The 20,889-nt window shown below is 39.5% G+C and overlaps 1 protein-coding gene across 1 annotated transcript in view; it reads right to left on the bottom strand.

Moving 5' to 3' along the window:
* UPF2 (UPF2 regulator of nonsense mediated mRNA decay) overlaps window positions 1-20,889 on the bottom strand; it is a gene marked incomplete at its 3' end in the record, with an annotated part of 119,532 nt that overhangs the window by 11,173 nt on the left and 87,470 nt on the right. Inside the window, exons 13-19 of the mRNA XM_081093303.1 lie at window positions 20,639-20,842; window positions 19,472-19,747; window positions 17,188-17,371; window positions 7,392-7,531; window positions 6,914-7,018; window positions 6,507-6,605; window positions 2,285-2,452 (exon numbers count right to left, since the gene is read on the bottom strand). Coding sequence (XP_080949429.1) covers window positions 2,285-2,452; window positions 6,507-6,605; window positions 6,914-7,018; window positions 7,392-7,531; window positions 17,188-17,371; window positions 19,472-19,747; window positions 20,639-20,842 — 1,176 coding nt within the window. The remainder of the gene's footprint in view (window positions 1-2,284; window positions 2,453-6,506; window positions 6,606-6,913; window positions 7,019-7,391; window positions 7,532-17,187; window positions 17,372-19,471; window positions 19,748-20,638; window positions 20,843-20,889) is intronic.

Genomic DNA, 20,889 nt, shown 5'->3' with positions numbered 1-20,889 from the left:
CAGTGTGGTGATTGGGGGTGAGGGTAGGTGGAAGAGGATATAGGGGGATAAATAGGGGAGGGGAGGCAAAAGCACCCCTTTTTTGGCGCCCAAACATCTGGTATTACGAACTGAAAGCTTTTAAAAACTAATAAAATGAAGCAGACCTAAAATGTGATGACAGAAATAGAAAAGTCGAACACAGAGAACTTAGTCCCAAGAAAAGCAAAAAGTCTGAACTTTGAGTATCCTGATAACTGTGGTAAACTAGCAGTTCCATGTGCACTGAGGACAGCAGGTGTGCAAAGTTCAAAGAATTCCTAATTTTTCCAGAGAATGAGTGGAGGACAGACGAGAGTTTAACTTTGACCTGAGGGTGGGACAGGGTGAAACTTTCCTGAACGCACCGTAATTGGAGAATGAAGAAAGACCTTATGGCTGGAAAGGAATTAGGAGGACAGTGTCTGAAAAAGTTACAACAGGGCTCTGAACCTAAGTTGAAGTTAACTATTAAAATGAGTCATGATATAAACCCTTTCCAGCGTTCATTCCACATTCTAATTAGCATATAGTTCTTGAATCACAAGATTTACCTGCACTACAGCAAAATAATGGTATACTGTGCAACTTTGATCCTTTGTGTAACTATGAAATTACATGACAAAAGCAGAGATAAAACTTAGGCAATCATCTCTTTGAGAGTGCACTGGTAGGGAGGGAACAGAATATCCCTTCCATTATAGGTGATACCTTATTAGAGGTCTTCCCTGATCATGCACCTAAATTAGCAATCTACCTCTCATGGCCCAACCCAGTTGCTTTCTATCCTCTTATCTTGTTTTATTTTCCTTCATAGCAATTTACCAACCTGACATTATGTATTTTATTGTCTGCCTTCCACAAATAGAATGAAATCTCCCAAGAGAGGAGGGACTTTGTTTGCCTGCCTAATGTTCTGCACATAAAATAGTACATGGTGTGTAGCAAATAAACAATAAATATCTGTTAAATGACTATTTGAATGAGTGTGGGAGCCAGGTATTGGACTCTAAGATAAGCTGTGGTAGCTACCCTATTTCATAGAATCTAAGATTCTATTAGAAGATTATTTTACATACCACTAAACAAGAAAATGCTGTCAATTACCACAAGATTCCATCAACTCTAAGCAACAGCTTGATTTCAAAAATGTTCTTACAGCATTGGTAATGCATGATATATCTTAGAGTTGTGTGTGAGAGCTGGGCTTTATTTTCTTCATAGCACTTTTCACTATCTGCAAGTATATGATGTTTGTCTATCTCCCTCAGCAGGATGTAAGCTGTCAATGTATGAATCCCTGAAGTAACAGCTTAGTAGTCAGGGAAATGATTCTGAGGGTCATCTGTGAAGTACAGGAAAGAAGAGGGAAGCAATCTAAGGAGAATGGAGAAGCATTCATAATCAAAAACAATCAAAAACAATTATTTTTAAGAAAAACCGTGACAATTGAGAATTTTCCTTTTTTTTCATTATCAACCTATTTTTTAAAATTTTTACCCAATTTTTTTTTTCTTAAAGAGAGGAAGAGGGTGTGTGTGTGAGAAAGAGAGAGAGAGAGAGAGAGAGAGAGAGAGATGGAGAGATATGAGAGAGAGAGAGAGAGATTGATTGAGAGAGAGAGAGAGAGAGAGAGAGAAGAAACATCGATTTGTTGTCCCACTGATTTATGCATTCATTGATTGATTATTGCATATGCCAGGGGTCCTCAAACTACGGCCCGCGGGCCACATGCAAATACAAATATTGTATTTGTTCCCGTTTTGTTTTTTTACTTCAAAATAAGATATGTGCAGTGTGCATAGGAATTTATTCATAGTTTTTTTTTTAAACTATAGTCCGGCCCTCCAACGGTCTGAGGGACAGTGAACTGGCCCCCCGTTTAAAAAGTTTGAGGACCGCTGGTATATGCCCTAATTGGGGATGGAACCCACAACCTTGGTGTATAGGGACAACGCCCTAAACAACTTAGATATCTGGGCAGGGTCTGAGCATTTTTTTGAGATGTACCTGTCATCTTTTCCTTTCCCATTATGAGCATACTTAGGAACCCTCCCTACTGAAATAAATGTCCTTTCCATTCAAAAATACCATTCTGTACAAGTCAGAGATGTGTCTTCTGAATATATACTAGATGAAATTATTTCTACCACTGAATATTACCAACTCTTTTCCCCTTGTAGGCAAAAAACCAATTTAGAACCTAAAAAATATAGTTACTCCTTATATTTGATAACAATTATGAATACAGTGGGCAGTTTCTTACCTGTTGTTTATTGCCTTTTCTAGTTAACATGACAAATGGCATCGTGTCTGCAGACTCTGCCTCTCCTTCACCACCACCAAGTGGGGGCCCTTTCCTCAGCTGACTTTTGAGATGCAAGGGAATAGCAACATCAAGTTGGTGCACTTTAACAGATTCGCCACTTCGTTGCTTAAAGACAAAAATGAAAGAATATAAATACTCCAAGGCACACTGACATATGTCAATATAAATTGCAAACAATTCATAAAGTGTTATATTTCTTAAAACACAATAATTAGAGTCTGAGTAATCTTTGTGAAATGCAGATAAAACCACTGTCTTGCGTGGCCCCCAAACCCTTAACCTGTCTTGGAAGAACTGTGACTTGGCTCCTGGTTGTCACTCCGGCCTCTCCATGCCAAACACACAATGTTGTTGCTTCTACTAAATTTCCCTGTTCCTCTAATATACTGTGCCCTTTCATTCATAATCACAGCATACACCTTCCCTCATAATTTTCATGTCATAACTGCCTGTTTATTTGTGACTCTCCCAACAAGACTGGTGGGTTTCATCACTGTATATGCCCTTTTCCCTAGTGTTCTATAGCAATGCTTTACACACAGCAAGTACTCAATTCAAATTTCCAAATAAATGGAATCTATTAATGCTCACATTAAGTTCCTGCTTGTTAATATCAATTATTTTTAACATTTACACTAGATTTATCAGCCAATTTATTTAAACAAACCTTCACTGAAGACTTACTGTGTTAGGCTGGAGATATTAATATTTAAAAGAACAGTCTCTACTCTCAAAGAACTCATTAAATATGATTCATCCAAGTTATATACTAGTAAGCTGTGCTGGAGATGGAGTTGGCTGACTGGGAATGGATAAGATAGGTGCTGAGATTTCACACAAAAATGAATAAAAATGGGACATTTGAGAACATTAAAGACTTCATACGACTTCTTCTAAGCAGATGGGATATGGAGGAAATTTAGGCACCGAAAAAACTGGTGCAAAAATGAGGATATGAAACAGCACAGTGCATTTAGGGAACTCCAAATAAACCTCTATGTCTGATGAATGGAGCACAAATAAGGAAAAAGCTAAATATGATTATTCAAAGCTAAGCAGGTAATGCTGAAAAGCCATGAAGGTTTTCAAATGGCTGTACTACAATTTAAATAGTCTTTTAATAAAGGCTCAATATTTGCAAGAGACTTGCAAATCAAGCAAAATGGTAATAAAGGTGTAAGATTTTATTGTTTTTTATTTCTAAGTTCTAATTTGTTAGAATTTGCTTGATGTTCTCCTAGGTTCATAAGATTTATAAACTTTTTACTTAAAACTTGAAAGGATCATGTTAGATGAATCGATTTGTAAATTATCTATAAACTAGAGCCCCGGTGCATGAAATTCATGCACTCAGCGGGGTTGAGAGGGGTCCCTCAGCCCAGCCTGTGCCCTCTCGCAGTCCGGGAGCCCTCAGTAATGTCTGACTGATGGCTTAGGCCAGCCGTGGGCCCGTTTGAAATGAATAAAACTAAAAAAAAAAAAAAGACCGTACCCTTTTATGTAATGATGTTTACTTTGAATTTATATTAGTTCACACAAACACTCCATCCATGCTTTTGTTCCGGCCCTCCAGTCCAGTTTAAGAACCCATTGTGGCCCTCGAGTCAAAAAGTTTGCCCACCCCTGGCTTAGGCCTTCAGTCAGACAACCTTAGTGCTGCCACTTCCGTGGAGGCAGGAGAGGCTCCCGCCACTACTGCTGCGCTCACCTGCCGTGAGCCCGGCTTTTGGCTGAGCGGCGGCCCCCCTGTGGGAGCACACTGACCACCAGGGGGAAACTCCTGCATTGAGTGTCTGCCCCCTGATGGTCAGTGCGCATCATAGCAACCGGTCATTCTGCTGTATAGTAGATTTTGCATATTAGCCTTTTATTATATAGGATTACACATTGGGGTTCTTGAAGGCTCAACTCTGAATCTGCTTCTCTCTACTCTCACTTTACACCTGAGTGATTCAGGCATTGCCATGGCTTTAAATATGCTCTCACAACCACTCCGTTTATGTTCCTCTTCTGATCTCCAGACATCTCCACAGGCTTCTCAAACTTACCATGGCCAAGTGGAATGCCTGAGCACTCTGCCCCTGTTGACTGTCAGAGAGACTGGCAAGTGGCCCAAGCTAAAAAAACTGAGTGTCATCCTTGACTCTTCAGCCCCCATACCACTACCCAATCAAGCACCAAACAAATCTAGCTCAAATCCAGACTTCCCTCCAGGTGCCCTGGCATTATCAAGACAGATGACCATCATGTCACATACCACAACAGCCTCCCTGCTTTAGTTTTGTTTGAGGCACCTCCATATACAGCTAAACCACTCCAAAGGTGTCCCATTCAATAATCCATTCTCATGCTGTGCAACCCTACCACAGATTGACGATGTTCCATTAATACTGACCTTCTAGTTCTTTTCTGCCTAGGAACTTCAACAAATCATTCCCCTGTTTCACCTAAATGACTCCATTTTACCTCTCTTTTCTAAAAGTCAGCCCTAGCCGGTTTGGCTTGGTAGGTAGAGCGTCGGCCTGTGTACTGAAGGGTCCCAGGTTCAATTCTGGTCAAGGTCACATGCCCAGGTTTCAGGCTGGATCCCCAATAGGCAGCTGATCAATGATTCTCTCTCATCATTGATGTTCCCCTCTCTCTCTCTCTCTCTCTCTCTCTCTCTCTCTCTCTCTCTCTCTCTCCCTCCCTCCCTCCCTCCCTCCCTCCTTCCCTCCCTCCCTCTCTGAAATCAATAGAAATATATATATATTTTTAAAAATCTCCTATATATACCCCATAAAATTATTTTAAAAATTAAAGTCATGATCTCAGAGATGACTTCCCTGACTATCTTATCTAAAGAAGGCTCTTTCCCTTTCTACCAAAGCACTTTTCTATTAATTCTTGAATATTTATCACAATTTGAAAGTATGTGTTTGTTTAGTTGTTAAATATCTGCCTTCCCCATAAAACTACATTCTCTGAGTAGAAAGCAGGTCTGTTTTTAGATACTACTTTGTAGTAAACCTGCTGCCGCACAGTGTTAAGTACACAGTAAGTGCTCAATAAATACTTGCTAGACAAATGAATAAGTGGCTTCTGACTCATGTAAGATAGGAAAAGTTACTTTATGAAGTGAATTGTTTTATTATCTTATCACATGGAGTATAGATTATAATGATTGTTTTATTTGATTTGTGCTCCTAAGTGACATGAATAAGATTTATTTAATAAATTAAGAGCTTTCTAGAAATATGAACAAATTTTTATATAGGTAGCAAGAAGCAAATTGGCCTTTTATCCCTTTAATAGTAATTTGTACATTATCATAGCTTTCAGCTTTAGTAGCATCCATAAAAGTAAAATCCATTATTTTTTCTCTCAAGGATTATTCCCCACCAATATACAGACTCTAATATCTTTAATCTCAATAACAATCCTCCTCTTTTAACTCTGTTCCCTTTCTAGTAAAACTCCTTAAGAGTTAGCTACATCTGTTATCCATCATTTTCACCTCCTCCCTTCTCATTTTCCACTAAACCCACCCCAAGGAGCTTTCACCCCACCATTCCAACAAAGGCACTCTTGTCAAGTCACCAAACTGTTTAACAACAGCTACGATGTATAGGGCTAAAGTAAACAGTCTATGAGATTTCAACTCTATAGGAAGACATCATTACTCTAAATTACTGGGATGATGGAGCTTTTTCTAAAATCCAGTGTATTAATGTCATGAATACATTAAACAATTAACACTTCTTTAAACATCAAATAACTAATATTCCTTTAAATATTTCTGTTATTCAAATTATATATCAAACTTAGGAATTTACAAAATTAAATTTCCCTAAATACTTATCTTCTGAAAAGTATGACTCCTAAACAAACTGCAAGTAAAGGGTCTTAGAGATGATTCAGGAAGAAAAGGTGAAAGTTGGTACAATAAAATTACTCTATTCCAGGTCTTATATTTACTACATTTATCCCCACACTATCTTAAAGAAAGTTACAAATCAGGACATGAAATGTAAGTACTGGCAGCTGCAAACTGTACAAATAAGGAAAATGCTGCAGAGGCAAATGTTTAGATAGTAGAGACCCTCCTATTAACCAGAACTGAATGTGCTGCAATGCTTTGTATTGAGAAGATATTTTGGACTAGAGCAACATTTCATACCTGAAGATTTTCTAACATCATTTTATCCAGAGCTTGAATGAAGTCCTCATCTTCTACACAAGGTACATGCTTAAGTCCACCTCCTTTGATCATCACCTCCTTATTAAAATAAAACAAAACCAAGAAATAAGACCAGAAATTTTAACATTAATGTTTTGTATAACAGAGCCTTTTGTATTGATAACTTAACTTGTTTAACATACTTAAGGAATGAGTGAATAAAATATATAACATTATTAAATATTAAAATAACTTGTTAAAGAAAAGTATTTAGGAAAACAAATTGAAAATAAATACCTAAAGAAATAGTTTTCAATAATTATAAGCAATGAAACTTTGGTGGCTAAAACTGAAATACTATGAAAATGTTGCACAATTTCAAGAAGCAAATTTTCAGCCATACATACGGTATTTTCTTCATCAGTTTCATTCTCCTTATTTGAATCTGTAAGATAATCTGTATTCTCTTCCTCTTCTTCCTCTCCTTCCTCCTCATCATTATCAGAACCCTCCTGAAATTATTTAACATTAGATGATTAAAACATTTTGAAAAGGGTTATTACATTTTACATGCCTTAAAATGATTTTGAAACATCTGTATAACTGTTTATTATTCCCAAATGTAGAGCAAAGTCAGCGGGCAACAATTACTACATACCTCGCCCTTCCTCTCTGATTAAATAATAATAAAAACAATCTTATGATCAGTATTTACTTTTTAAAAACCCTTAATTAATCCAGAGATTTTATATCAGAGATACTATTAGTTACATTTGCTATAATACAACTGAGGGGTAGATTTTATTTTATAAAGAAAATTTTTGCTCATATAGTCAAAATACTCTAGTACAAATGTACCTATTTGCTATAAATAAAAGTCATCACCTCTTCTTCTGGTTCATTTACTTCACTTTCATTTCCAGATTGTTCTTCTGTTTCAGCTCCTCCTTCTTCTTCTTCTTCATCCTCTTCAAGATTTTCTCCTTCTGTCATAGAATCTTTTGAATCTTTGTCATTTACTAGGCCTTGAAGTAAGAGGAAAGTAGAAAAATACATTTAAAAAGATAAAGGCAAGTTTTCAATACCACTTCATTTAAAAGTATGTATTAAGCAAATTCAATAGCCACTTTTTTCAAAACAACAGTAAAATAGGAACAGAATTTTAAACTATTTTGATAAACATTTAAAAAATTAAACAACTTCATTTCAGCTGATATATTTCTTAGTCACTAACAAAAAAGAAAAAAACACATTTTCCCCTTTTCTAGAGCTTCAAACTGTTTATCTCAGTCTCAAAAAAATAAAGGCAAAAAGTAGCAGCACATAAGATGCTACCTCAGCCATACAGAATGTACCTGGGTTCCACTTTTTTTTTTTCAGGTCCACTTTTTAATCAAATATTTCAAGAATCTCTAAAAACTCAAGATATAAAATTGTCACTTTAATGGAGAAATCACATTGGACGATCTATTTGAATGTCTGCAAATCAGGACTAAGGAAAGGCAAAGCAATATGTTGACACACCTAGCAGCTGTGCCACCACAGAACTTAGTTTTTTCCTTCAGTAACAGCATTCTCCTCCTGAGGGAACTCTCTGGCTTGAATTTGCTTCCACCTCCCCATGTTCATCCACATTTCACTATCTACTTCATTCCTCTTATCATCTGAATGCCAAACTACTTCTCTACTTTCAAGAGGCAAATATGGCTTCATCGGATCCCTTTCCCATGTTTTCTCCCACGCCGTCTGCTATAGTGAGGTCAGATTCTTGTCACTAAAAAGCACACTACCTTGCAATCTTGCTTATCAATACTCTTCTCAATATAAATTCCATTACTTTGCCCCCTACTTGCTTCTAAAGCACTTGGAGAGTTTATCAGAGCACTTTACATTTAAAAATATATATACCATGTAATATTTTTTAAATTATTTCAGAAGTGTTACATTAGATTAGAAGTCCCTTAAAAACAAAGAACTTCTTTTATATGCATATTCAAAACTTCTCAGAGGCCATATATTGATAAATACACAGTAGGTGTTTAGTAAATAGTTATTTACTCACAGAATCTTGGTCAATTAGCACAGAAAGAAATTTTACTAATGATGTGATTTAACCCTTCCATTTTATGAGGACTACTGAAGCCCAGAGAGTTTTAATAACCCAACCAATAAAAGTAAAAAAATTACTCCTATGAACCAGGAGGTCACGGCTCAATTCCCAGTCAGGGCACATGCCTGATTGCGATTGCTGGCTCGATCCCCAGTAGGGGCTGTGCAGGAGGAAGCCAATCGATGGTTCTCTCTCATCATTGATGTTTCTATCTCTTGCTCCTTCTCCCTTTTACTCTGAATTTAAAAAATACATTTTTTTAAAAAAAACAGGAAAATACAGAAGTACAGAGTGATTAAAGTAGATACATTCAAGTCTGGAAATTTGAAAAAAATTGAGATGTATGAAGCTCAGTGAGATCTATTTTACATGGAAAATAATACTGAGAAAGAAAGTTGGTGTCTCAGATTTAAATTCCATTTAACTTAAACATTTTCTACCTACTATTCATTAGTTTTCATAGAAAGAAATAGACTTTATATGTTAACTAGAGACCCGGTGCACAAAAATTTGTGCACTCGGGGGTGGGGGAGTCCCTCAGCTTGGCCTGTGCCCTCTCATAGTCTGGGACCTCTCCGGGGATGACCACCTGCTGGCTTAGGCCTGCTCCCCAAGGGATTGGGCCTAAGCTGGCAGTCAGACATCCCTCTGGCAGCCTGGCAGCCCTCGGGGGATGTCCACTTGCCAGTGGGGAGCAGGCCTAAGCTGCAGTCGGATATCCTTAGCGCTGCTGAGGAGGCAGGAGAGGATCCCACCACCACCGCTGAACTAGCAGCCATCAGCCTGGCTTGCGGCTGAGCAGAGCTCCCCAATGTGGGAGTGCACTGACCACCAGAGGGCAGCTCCTGCATTGAGCGTCTGCCACCTGGTAGTCAGTGTGTGTCATAGTGATCAGTCATTCCCAGTCATTCTGCTGTTAGGGTCAGTTTGCATATTACCCTTTTACTATATAGGATAGAGGCCTGGTGCACGGGTGGGGGCCAGCTGGTTTGCCCTGAAGGATGGCCTGGCCAGTCTGGGTGAGGGGCTGAGGGCCGTTTTCAGGCTGGCCTGTGACTGAAGCTCCCAGCATATCCTTTTTTAATTTTCTTCTTTATTCTGAGATTTATTTACCATCTATAATTGAAACATTGTTGCAATCACTGGCACTCCCAGCTCTGAGGCCGTGGCCGACTGGCTGAAAGCAGGTATCTGGGGTTTGTTTAGCTTCTATAATTGAAACATTGTTGCCTTTGGGCTCAGAGCCGGGCCGCGGCAGGCCGGGAACCTTGGCTTCCTCCATCACTGGAGCAAGCAAGCCTCCTGTTTGCTTCAGCTGCGTGGCTGCTGGCCGCCATCTTTGTTGGCATTTAATTTGCATATCGCCCTGATTAGCCAATGGGAAGCGTAGCGGAGGTACGGTTAATTACCCTTTTTGTCTTTTATTAGATAGGATTTTATTTATTTACTAGAGGCCCGGTGCACAAAAATTTGTGCACTCGGGGGAGAAGGGGGGGTCCCTCAGCCCGGCCTGTGCCCTCTCTCAGTCTGGGACCCCTCAGGAGATAACGCCCTGCTGGCTTAGGCCTGCTCCCAGGTGGCAGAGGGCAGGCCCAATCCCTACGTGCAGCCCCTGGTCGGGCTCAGAGCAGGGCCGATTGGGGAGTTGGGGCGCCGCCCCTGTCATGCACAGAGCAGGGCGATCAGGAGGTTGTGATGCCACCCTCAGTCACGCTCAGGGTAGGGCCGATTGGGGGGTTGGGGCACCGCCCCCGTCACACTCAAGGCAGGGTCAATGGGGAGGTTGGGGCGCCACCCCATCGTGCACAGAGCAGGGCCAATCAGGGGGTTGGGGCGCTGCCCCCTGTCACGCATAGAGCAGGGTCTATCAGGGGGTTGGGGAGCTCCCCCCTGTCATGCACAGAGCAGGGTCAATCAGGGGGTTGGGGAGCTCACCCCTGTCACGCACAAAGCAGGGCCCATCAGGGGGTTGAGGAGCTCCCCCCGTCACTCACAGAGTAGGGCCGATAGGGGTGTTGGGGCACCACCCCCTGTCACCCACAGAGCAGGGCCAATCAGGGGGTTGGGGCGCCACCACTGTCACACTCAGGGCATGGCCGACGGGGAGGTTATGGCTCTACCCCGTCACACACAGAGCAGGGCTCGGGGGGGGGGGGAGGGAGGTTTGGGGCACCGCCCTCTATCACCCACAGAGCAGGGCCAATCAGGGGGTTGGGGCGCTGCCACTCTCACACTCAGGGCAGGGGCTGATGGGAAGGTTATGGCTCTACCCCGTCACACACAGAGCAGGGCCCGTGGGGGGGGGGGTGGTGGGCTGGGGTGCCGCACCCTGTCACACACAGAGCCGGGCCGATCAGGGGGTTTGGGCGCTGCCCCGTCACGCTGATCCCGGTGCCGGGAGGCATATTACCCTTTACTATATAGGATAGAGGCCTGGTGCACGGGTGGGGGCCGGCTGGTTTGCCCTGAAGGGTGTCCTGGATCAGGGTGGGGGTCCCCACTGGGGTGCCTGGCCAGTCTGGGTGAGGGGATGAGGGCTGTTTTCAGGCTGGCGGGTGACGGAAGCTCCCAACCACTCCTTTTTTTCTTTTTTTCTTTTTATTCTGGGCCAGCTTTAGCTCTGAGGCTCCAGCTCTGAGGCCTCAGCTGCTGAAAACAGGTATCTGGTTTGTTTCGGTTCTATAATCGAAACTCTGTATCAACTCCAGCTCTGAGATCCCGGGGCTCGCTGAAAGCTGGTTTTTGGGGTTTTGTTTAGCCTCTATATTTGTTACTATGTTTCTTAAACTGCAAGCTCAGAGGCCAGCAAGGCAGGCGGGGAACGTTGGTTTCCTCCGTCACTGAAGCAAGCAAGCCTCATGTTAGTTTCAAGCTGCCTGGCTGCCGGCCGCCATCTTGGCTGGCAGTTAATTTGCATATCTTGCTGATTAGCCAATGGGAAGGGTAGCGGTCATACGCCAATTACCATGTTTCTCTTTTATTAGATAGGATAGGGACATGAAGAAGCAAATTATCGGAAAAGTTATCAGGGGCAAAAGTTATTAGGACTGTATGAATCTAAGTATTCTCAATAAAATATCACAGTGGTGATAAACTCACATACCATCACACGCTTGTTATATCCATTTAAACTGTGCCATGGGAAGAACTATCCTATATAAGAGGTAATATGCAAATTAACCCTCAAGCCCTCACAAGATGGCTGTCTACAACCAGGCCAGCAGGGGAGTTAGTGAGGGACAACCAAATGACTGAACAAGCAGGCTGCATGAGCTGACCAGGCTGGCAAGGAGGGGGCAGTTAGGGGCGACCAGGCTGGCAGGGGGGTGCAGTTTGGGGGCGACCAGGCCGGCAGGGGGGGCAGTTGGGGGCGATTAGGCTGGCAGGGGGGCAGTGAGAGGCAACTATGCCGGCAAGGGAGGGGGCAGTTGGGGGCAACCAGGTCAGCGGGGGGGGGGGGGGCAGTTGGGGGTGACCAGGCTGGCAGAGGGGGGCAGTTAGGAGTGACCAGGCCAGTAGGGAGGGGGCAGTTGGGAGCAACCTGGCCGGCAGGGGGAGGCAGTTAGGGGCGATCAGGCTGGCATGCACAGGCAGTGAGGGGCAATCAGGCTGGCAAGGGGGGGGCAGTTAGGGGCGACCAAGCAGGCAGGCAGGTGAGCGATTAGAAGCCAGCGGTCCAGGATTGTGAGAGGAATGTCCAACTGCCGGGTTAGGCCCGATCCCAGGGATTGGGCCTAACCCGGCAGTCGGACATCCCCCAAGGGGTCCCAGATTGGAAAAGGTGCAGGCTGGGCTGAGGGGTCCCCCCCGTGCACAAATTCCGTGCCCTGGGCCTCTAGTATTGTATAAGTCTTTGTTTTGATAACCACACCTCTAATTTGTAAGGAAAATACATACTATTTATAACGTTTTCATTTTCATTGCAAGTTAGTTTCAAAAACTATTTATAAATATTATATTCTACATTTGCTAAACTATATAATGATCCAGTTGCTGAACCATAAGGCACTGCAATCTAAAGTAAACAATGCAAATTAAAATCTTATATAATAAAAGGGTAATATGCAAACAGAACAAATGGCAGAGCAACCGAACAGCCAATCAAAGCGTAACATGTTAATTATATGCTAAGGCTGCTCAACTGCTGGCTATGACGTGCACTGACCACCAGAGGGCAGACAGTTGACCAGTTGACCAATAGCTCTGATATGCACTGACCACCAGCGGGCAGATGCTCTGACCGGTAGGTTAGCTTGCTGCTGGGGTCCAACTGATTGGGACTGAATGAGATGGGCTGGACATGCCCTGGAGCCCTCCTGCTGTCCCTCCCTGGCCCAATCGCACACTGGTGGGGTCCCTCAGCCTGGCCTGGGCCCTCTCGCAATTCAGGACCCCTTGGGTGATGTCAGAGAGCCGGTTTCAGCCCGATCCCACAGGCCACTCCCCTTGGGAGGTTGCCAGACACAGGGCTCATGGCTGGCGAGGGCTGCTGTGGCAGCACGAGCCTCTCCTGATCGGGACTGATTGGGCGCGAGCCCGCGGCAGGCACAGTGGGTCCGGGATGAGCAGGAGCAGCAAGTAGGAGCTACAGGCAGCATTGGACTGCGGGTTTCGGCCCGATCCCTGCAGGCCACCCAGAGGGACCCTACCCATGCACGAATTCGTGCACCGGGCTTCTAGTGTATATATAAAAAACAGAGATGACAAAATGCAAACTCTAGACAGTAAAATATTTAAATGTGTGTGTCAGAATTAAGTGTACTTGGAGATAGAAATCAAATACTGTCCTCTTAAATTTGAGCTGCTTGGTGCCTCCATTTTCATGCTCATAACAGAGATGGTAATAAACTATAGTACTTCCTTTCAGATTGTGTTTTAATTTACATTTCTCTGTTTACTAGACATGCTGAGCATTTTCCCCATATACTTAACATGTCAGAAAGAGCAGAGTTGACTTGATTGCTTAACCTAGTATTTTGATTTGGCTTACTTAAACTCATCTGTCAAAAATCAGTAACATTACCTTCCTCTATCATTCTGGCAATCAGGCAGTACTCAATAAAAACACCAACTCTTCCCTGCTCTCCCTTATTTGATTATGTCCTGTTCATTTTTCTATTGGGGTATTCTATTTTATTACCAATTTACCTGTGTTCTTTATGTAAGTGTTAACAACTTAGCAAGAAAACTAACTTCATATTAATTTTTATTGTACATTTTAAAAACCTAAATCTATACGCATGCTTTCTTCTATCATTTTAAATTTGAGAAAATTAACCTCTGAAAATATTTGATAATCAGATCTATTTTTAACTTCGAAAAAGTAAGTATTTAACTTTTTAAAAATATATATTTTATTGATTTTTTTGAGAAGAAGGGAGAGGGATAGAGAGTTAGAAACATCGATGACAGAGAAACACTGATCAGCTGCCTCCTGCACACTCCCTACTGGTATTTGCCCACAATCAAGGTACATGCCCTTGACCGGAATCAAACCTGGGACCCTTGAGTCTGCAGGCTGATGCTCTATCCACTGAGGCAAACTGGTTAGGGCAAATATTTAACTCTTTAAACCACCTAGAGTTTGGCGATAAAAGATGTGGCTCTCTATCAAATTCTCCTCCCAAATGCTCACCTGCTGCCCTTATCCTATCTTTAATATTCCTGGCTCACCATAAATGATTGTTCTGAATTTAACTGGACAATTTCTGGGCCTATTATCTATCCTACAGATTTTATTTCTAATTTATGAAATACACTCTTTAAATTTACAATATAATTTATTCTTATGGCTTCTTTCCTTTTTTCACTTTTATTTCCCTCATTTTTGTTCCTTTTATTATAATGCTAGAGGTCTAGTGCATGAAATTCGTGCACTCAGCGGGATTGAGGGGGGGGGTCCCTCAGCCCAGCCTGTACCCTCTTGCAGTCCAGGAGCCCTCGGAAATTTCCGACTAATGGCTTAGGCCTTCAGTCAGACATCCTTAGCGCTGCCGTGGAGGCAGGAGAGGCTCCTGTCAATACCGCTGCGCTCGCCTGCCGTGAGCCCAGCTTTTGGCTGAGTGGCGCTCCCCCTGTGGGAGCACACTGACCACCAGGGGGAAGCTCCTGCATTAAGTGTCTGGCCCCTGGTGGTCAGTGCGTGTCATAGCGATTGGTCATTCTGCCATTCAGTCAATTTGCATATTAGCCATTATTATTTAGGACTAGTTAGAACTTCCAAACCAAAATTAAACAATATTGCTTATTACCATCTTAATTTTGTTATTAAAATTTAAAGAGAATGTACTTGCCAATAATTCTGTTTATACCAAGAAATCAAGATGCACAAGAAAGTAAGTCAAGTGTATTATTTATAGTGGTGCAAAATTTGAAATAATCTGTGTCAAACAACAGGAATTACATAAATTATGGTACATTTATATGAAGGAATATAGCCAGTTTTTAAAAAATATAATAAAGGTTTAGAGAAATACTTTATGCAAGGAAGAAATTTCATAATGTATTATGTAGGGGAAATCCACTTATAAAACTGTATAAACATTAGAAAAAAATTTAAAGAATAAAAGAAAATATATCAAAATGTTAATACATAATTATCCTTAAGTATAGAGTATCAGTGATTTTTGTCTTGTTATTTTTCAAAATTTCTGCCATGAACATATATTACTTTTAATAATATTAAAAATTATTTAAAACTATTGGTAAGCATAATTATGAGAAATTTTTAGTGTTTATCCATTAACTATTATGCTAGAATTATGTTCCTATAAAACTGAGATAATGAATTTGTTAAGTGCTTGAATCAGAAAAACTAGTAAAGGCTCTTGATTCTGTATTATCTTCTGGATTTAATCAATAGGAAATAGATTTAATATAGGTTTATTCATGAGCTCTTCTTCCTGATACTTAGACTGTTTAAAACAGAATTAAATTGGGACAACTTCATAGCATAATTTCCAGTTGCAACCATCTTTATAGAGTTTCACTTGCAAACGCTGACCTATTTTTCCCTTTCCATATTCTAAACAGACTCCTCAAGAGAGTCTGACGTCCTTTAATTTAACCTTCAGTCAATAAAGGATAAAGCACATTGCTCTCTTTACTGCTACCAAACTGGGTGTCAAACTAGTATTCCCTCATGCCCACTATACAGAGCATCATTCATAAAGATCTTTGAGAAACAAGGCTAAGACTCAACTATTTCAAAGCATAAAAAGTTAATGAAATACATAAATAAGCACTTTGCTTAAAATGATAATTTTATACAACTAGAAGCCTAAAAAAGGAAAAGAAAGTAGATGATTTGGGGCAAAGTACAAAAAGAAGCACATATGTCTTTATGGTTTGAGTAGTAAGAAAAGTTAATAGTTGCATAATTAGAAGCACCTTTAAAATTAATGCTCAAATAGATAACAGCAATCATATTCTCCAAAAGAGAATTTACCTATGGAGAAAGAAACCCTATTAATATGCTGGATGTAATATGAAAAAATAGTTTTAGAGGGGAAAAAATACAAATGCTTTCACCATGAAAAGTAGTTCTTCAGATATGCAATGTAGCAAATTTATACAATTAATATAATTGGTGAAGGTAAGAATCTCCTAATGACAGCCTTCTGGGTCCCAAGTGCTAGCAGGAAATAAAATACTAGCTTAATAGCCTGAAAACATGTCATTTTACAATGACTAAAATGAAACCTGCTAATAAGTATCTGTAAGTAAATCAGAGTAGTAAGATTACATGTTCCAGTTATTTCCACTGACAAAGTTAGTTAGCTCCTACAGTCCCTCATGAGAGTTATTCAAGAGCTAACTCCTACTCAGCCGGTGTGGGTCAGTAGTAGAGCATCAACCCATGAACCCACAGGTCCTCAGTTCTATTCTTGGTCAGAGCACATGCCCGGTTGTGGACTTGATCCCCAGTAGTGGGCGTGCAGGAGGCAGCCGACTGAGTTACTCATCGATATTTCTATCCCTCTCCCATCCTCTCTCTTTAAAATCAATAAGCATATTTTTAAGAGCTACCTCTTCTTCCACAACAATCTCAAAAGGACACAGAGAAAGTAAATAGACCAATTCTCCTGTAGCATATTTCTCACATTTTCTCTAGTCCTTAGAAATAGACACAACTCTCCCAGTGAATAAGGTCTGAAATTCTGTAGGGTAGTTCCAAACTTCTAACAGGTATCCCCTTCTATAGTTTCTAGCCTACAATGTCTTAAGAAATAACGCTTGTTGCAATTACATACTGTATTGTAAGAGGTACTCTAATTAAAAGTACATTTTATATTAGCAACCAAAAATTCTAAAATTAAGTGAGGCCAACAGAATTGTATTTATTCATCGCTATCATTGGCTTCAATTCTTACGTAAGTATTTACCTCCAATTTGGGATTATTTTATGAAATCAGAAAAATATGTCACCCATATGTCTTACCTAATACTATGTAACACTCAATATAAAAATGGAAAGTATACAAAGGTAAAGTCTGATAACATTATAAAGCAAATTCTAAAAGCAATCTGCCAAATATCACTTTCATTGTCTCTCTGTAATTAATTGCTTACCCAGTTTTATTAAGAATTCTCGTTCCAAGTCTTGTACCTGCCTGATGGATTCTTCTAGAGAATTACAAAGCTTGATCTTTGGTCTCAGCAGTTCTAGTGTATCACTGATCATGTAATCTATGTCAATAGGAAATGGATGATCTTTTGTCCAAACCTCCAAACTTTTCTTCCACCAAACATAACGCTGATGACAAATAAAAAATAAATTTAGCTATAAAATATTAATAACAAAATATTTTAAATAATAATCTGTAATGTGACTTCACCTAACTATAACAACTAAGCTAAAAAGTTGTACAAGACACCTACCATTTGCATTAATGGTTGACAGTAATGATCCTAATTCCAATTATTTCCCTCCATCTACACAGTTTCTAAGCCATTTGGTGACTTGAATCTAAATATTGTTTTATTATAATTGTCATAATCTTTTTAAAGACAAGGAAAAATTGTGGGTAAAATACCAAATAAATATTCAGATAATGAAACAAGTCAGAAACCCCACTCCTAAACTGGGTTTAAATGTTAAAGTTTACAAAACAACCAGATTCAAAAACATAGTTTTGATAAATGTTCATCATTTTCCCTATAATACCTGCTTTGAATTTTAAAAAGGTCAATTAAATTATCTAAATATATAGGGTTTTAAATATAAAAATCATTAATCAACAATCATTTATTGAACACCTACTGTGTATATGGCACTGTTTAGATATTTTCCCTCTCTTCTCCCACCTGGGTCCCTCATTCTGTTTTATACTTTGTAAGTTAACATTAATTGAAGAGCACAACCCAGGAATTTACTTGTGTATAAACAGGTAATCCTCTGGGTGCTTCACTCTTCTTTCCCCAGTTTGTTCTAGGTCCTTGCTACTCAAAATTGCAGACCTCAACTGGAGCTTATTAGAAATGCATAATCTCAAGTCCACACCCCAGACCAATTTAATAATAATCTGCATTTTAATACTATTCCCAGGTAAAGTGTATGCACATTAAAGTTTAGAAGCACTACTATGGGTGATCCTTTCTACCTGGCCTTCCAAGACATAACTGTTCACTCTATGTTCTAGGCAGAACACACTGACCTCATCCCCAGGCCTCACTTCTTACTTCATCCCCTCAAGGTTAAGCCTGCTGCATATTTCTGCCTGTTAATCAATGTGAAAAATGCCTCTGTCTCATTGTCTCTTGGATATTTTGGGATAGCTCTTTTCTCTCCACTTGGGATGTCAGATTAAATGCAAAATAAGGATTCTCTTCTGAGAGAGATTCTACTTTGGATGCTAACAATTACAGCTAACACTCTGCAGCAAAATTGGTTTTCAATACAGGGAGTCTCTAACCTAAGACAGTCCTTAGAGACAAAGGGAATCTGATTCTCAAATGTGCAATCCCCTTCCTCATGGTAGGATAAAGTTAATAAACTGCTCTTCCCCAAGAACATTTACCCCCACTTAACACCAGCCATTATGTGGATGTATTTTTACACCTCCAGTTTTAGTTTTAAATGTATTTTCTTCATCAATGGATGAGTGAAAACAATACTAGAAGTAGTGATCATATAGACTTTAATGGTACTATTGATACCTTCTTTCAACAACATCTAGACAATTCAACAGTGAATTGTTCACCCTGCTCAGTATTTTATGGGAAACAGTGATTGGGTTCCAAACAACCAACCTACAAAGTTAACTTTTGGAACACCTACTTTAAAGGAATTGTAGAAACATCTCTGTATTTGTACCTGAATTCAATTTATACTACACTTACTCTAAATCATAAGCTTACATAATGAACTAAAATTAAGATATGAAAAGCACAACTCAAGAGTTTCTTCCATGTTAAAAACGTTTTCCCCAGAGTGAGTTTTTTCTTTAAAAAAAAAAAAGTTATATCATTTAAAAATAATTTTATATGTAAAACCAGAACACAGATGAGTGATAAAAATGTACATATAAAAATCACAAGTTTTTTAATTCATAAGTTACTGTACCAAATATAATTCATAAATTACCATTCCAAATTTATAAAGTATACCAAAATAATTTTCAAAATTAACAATCAATCATAAAAGTTACAATGGAATTAGAATGTTTATATCATAAAATTCATCAAATTTTTTAAATCTCTAAAGCATCTTTGCAAGAAGAATAAATCAAATTTAGTCTAATTATGAACATATCTCATATGTGATATGTGAATGCTATAATGTTTCTGCTTGAATATTTTTGTAACACAACCAATGTATTAAATGGTGCCAAACTGCATATTTCAGCTTATATACCTGGAAATATACAAGGAAGCAATCAAGTTTTCGTTTACTGGAACCTCTGTCAAAGTACTGGCCACAAGTATCCAAAATAGTGCACACTAGTCTAATTCTGAAAAGGTGCTCAGGAGGGTCCAGTGAACTTGGTGAGCCATCAGGGTTAACACCAAATGAAGTAAAAGAATAAAGAGTTCTAAAAATAACAGCTGATTCCACCATGCGGTAATTATAAAGTTCCCCTAAAAACTTGGCACTGCTGATACGTCTCTGATTGAATTTAGGCTGATTAACCTAAAAGAAAAAAAACACACACAAGATTTGCATTAAAGAACAGTAATGTGGTAAAAAGAGACAAAATTCCCCTGTCACTTGACAGTATCAATTACTGAAGAAACACTGAACAGAGAAAAATTAATGGGTTCTTTGCTTCTTTTCTAATAAGGTGGTCACTTGTGAGTATCCTTTTTCTCTCTTTAGGAAATGTGTATCTACAAAATGTAAAAAAAAAAAAAAAAAAAAGTTGTCCTGGCTTGTGTAGTTCTGTTGATCCCATCCATGAAAGTGTGGCAGGTTTGATTCCTGGTTGGGGCACATGTGGAAGGCAGCCAATCAATGTTATTTAAATCAATTTTTTTAAAAGTTTAATAAAAAATGTTAAAGTTTAATAAAAAATATGTTAAATATTAAATTTGGTATTTAGCTATCATTAAGTGAATTGCTTTGATAGTCTATCAAACCATTAAATTGTAATTCTCCCTTATCAGCCCCATATAACTTATTTTCTCTATAGTCCACAAATTAACAATAAGCCTACAAAAAAAAAAGGGATCTGCTTACAGGAAGTTTTACCAAATGATTACAATTCTTCTAATTAATAAATTTATTTTCCCAATAGTAACCCAGAAATAATAAAAATGTACTATATTCTTCCAAAATAAGCTTTACTGGACTTGAGAAAAAGAGGCAAAATAAACCCCAGGATTAGCCTGAGAGAAGGAAGCACAGTAAATCTAGAACAGCAGGGTTTATTAAGAAACCACTAATTCTGAAGAGGTAATAGTAAAAGACACCATATAGATAAAAGAAGGTCTTCAAATTATTATTTTTCAATAATAGGATTTAAAAGTTATTTAAATTCTTCCAAAACTCCAATTTGACAACTTTAAAGAAAGTTTGTGTTACCTCCATTCCTAATCGAATATCTTCTAAAACTCCATCCACAACATGGATTCCAACATCCTCTTGGTAGAGCACTAGTCCTGCTAAGAGGTTTGCCACACAATGAATACTATTATATTTCACACTCCAGATGTTTATCATACAACAAATAACATAATCTTTCACTTCTTGGTCCTGCCAGGGCAACTTTCGCATCTGTCTCAAAACCTAAACAAAGAGAATTTTGTTTAAATTACTAGACAAGTATATAATCC

Source organism: Myotis nattereri, assembly GCF_964212035.1.
Source record: "Myotis nattereri genome assembly, chromosome: 1".
Taxonomy (NCBI): domain Eukaryota; kingdom Metazoa; phylum Chordata; class Mammalia; order Chiroptera; family Vespertilionidae; genus Myotis; species Myotis nattereri.
This window is presented reverse-complemented; position numbering and strand designations above follow the sequence as displayed.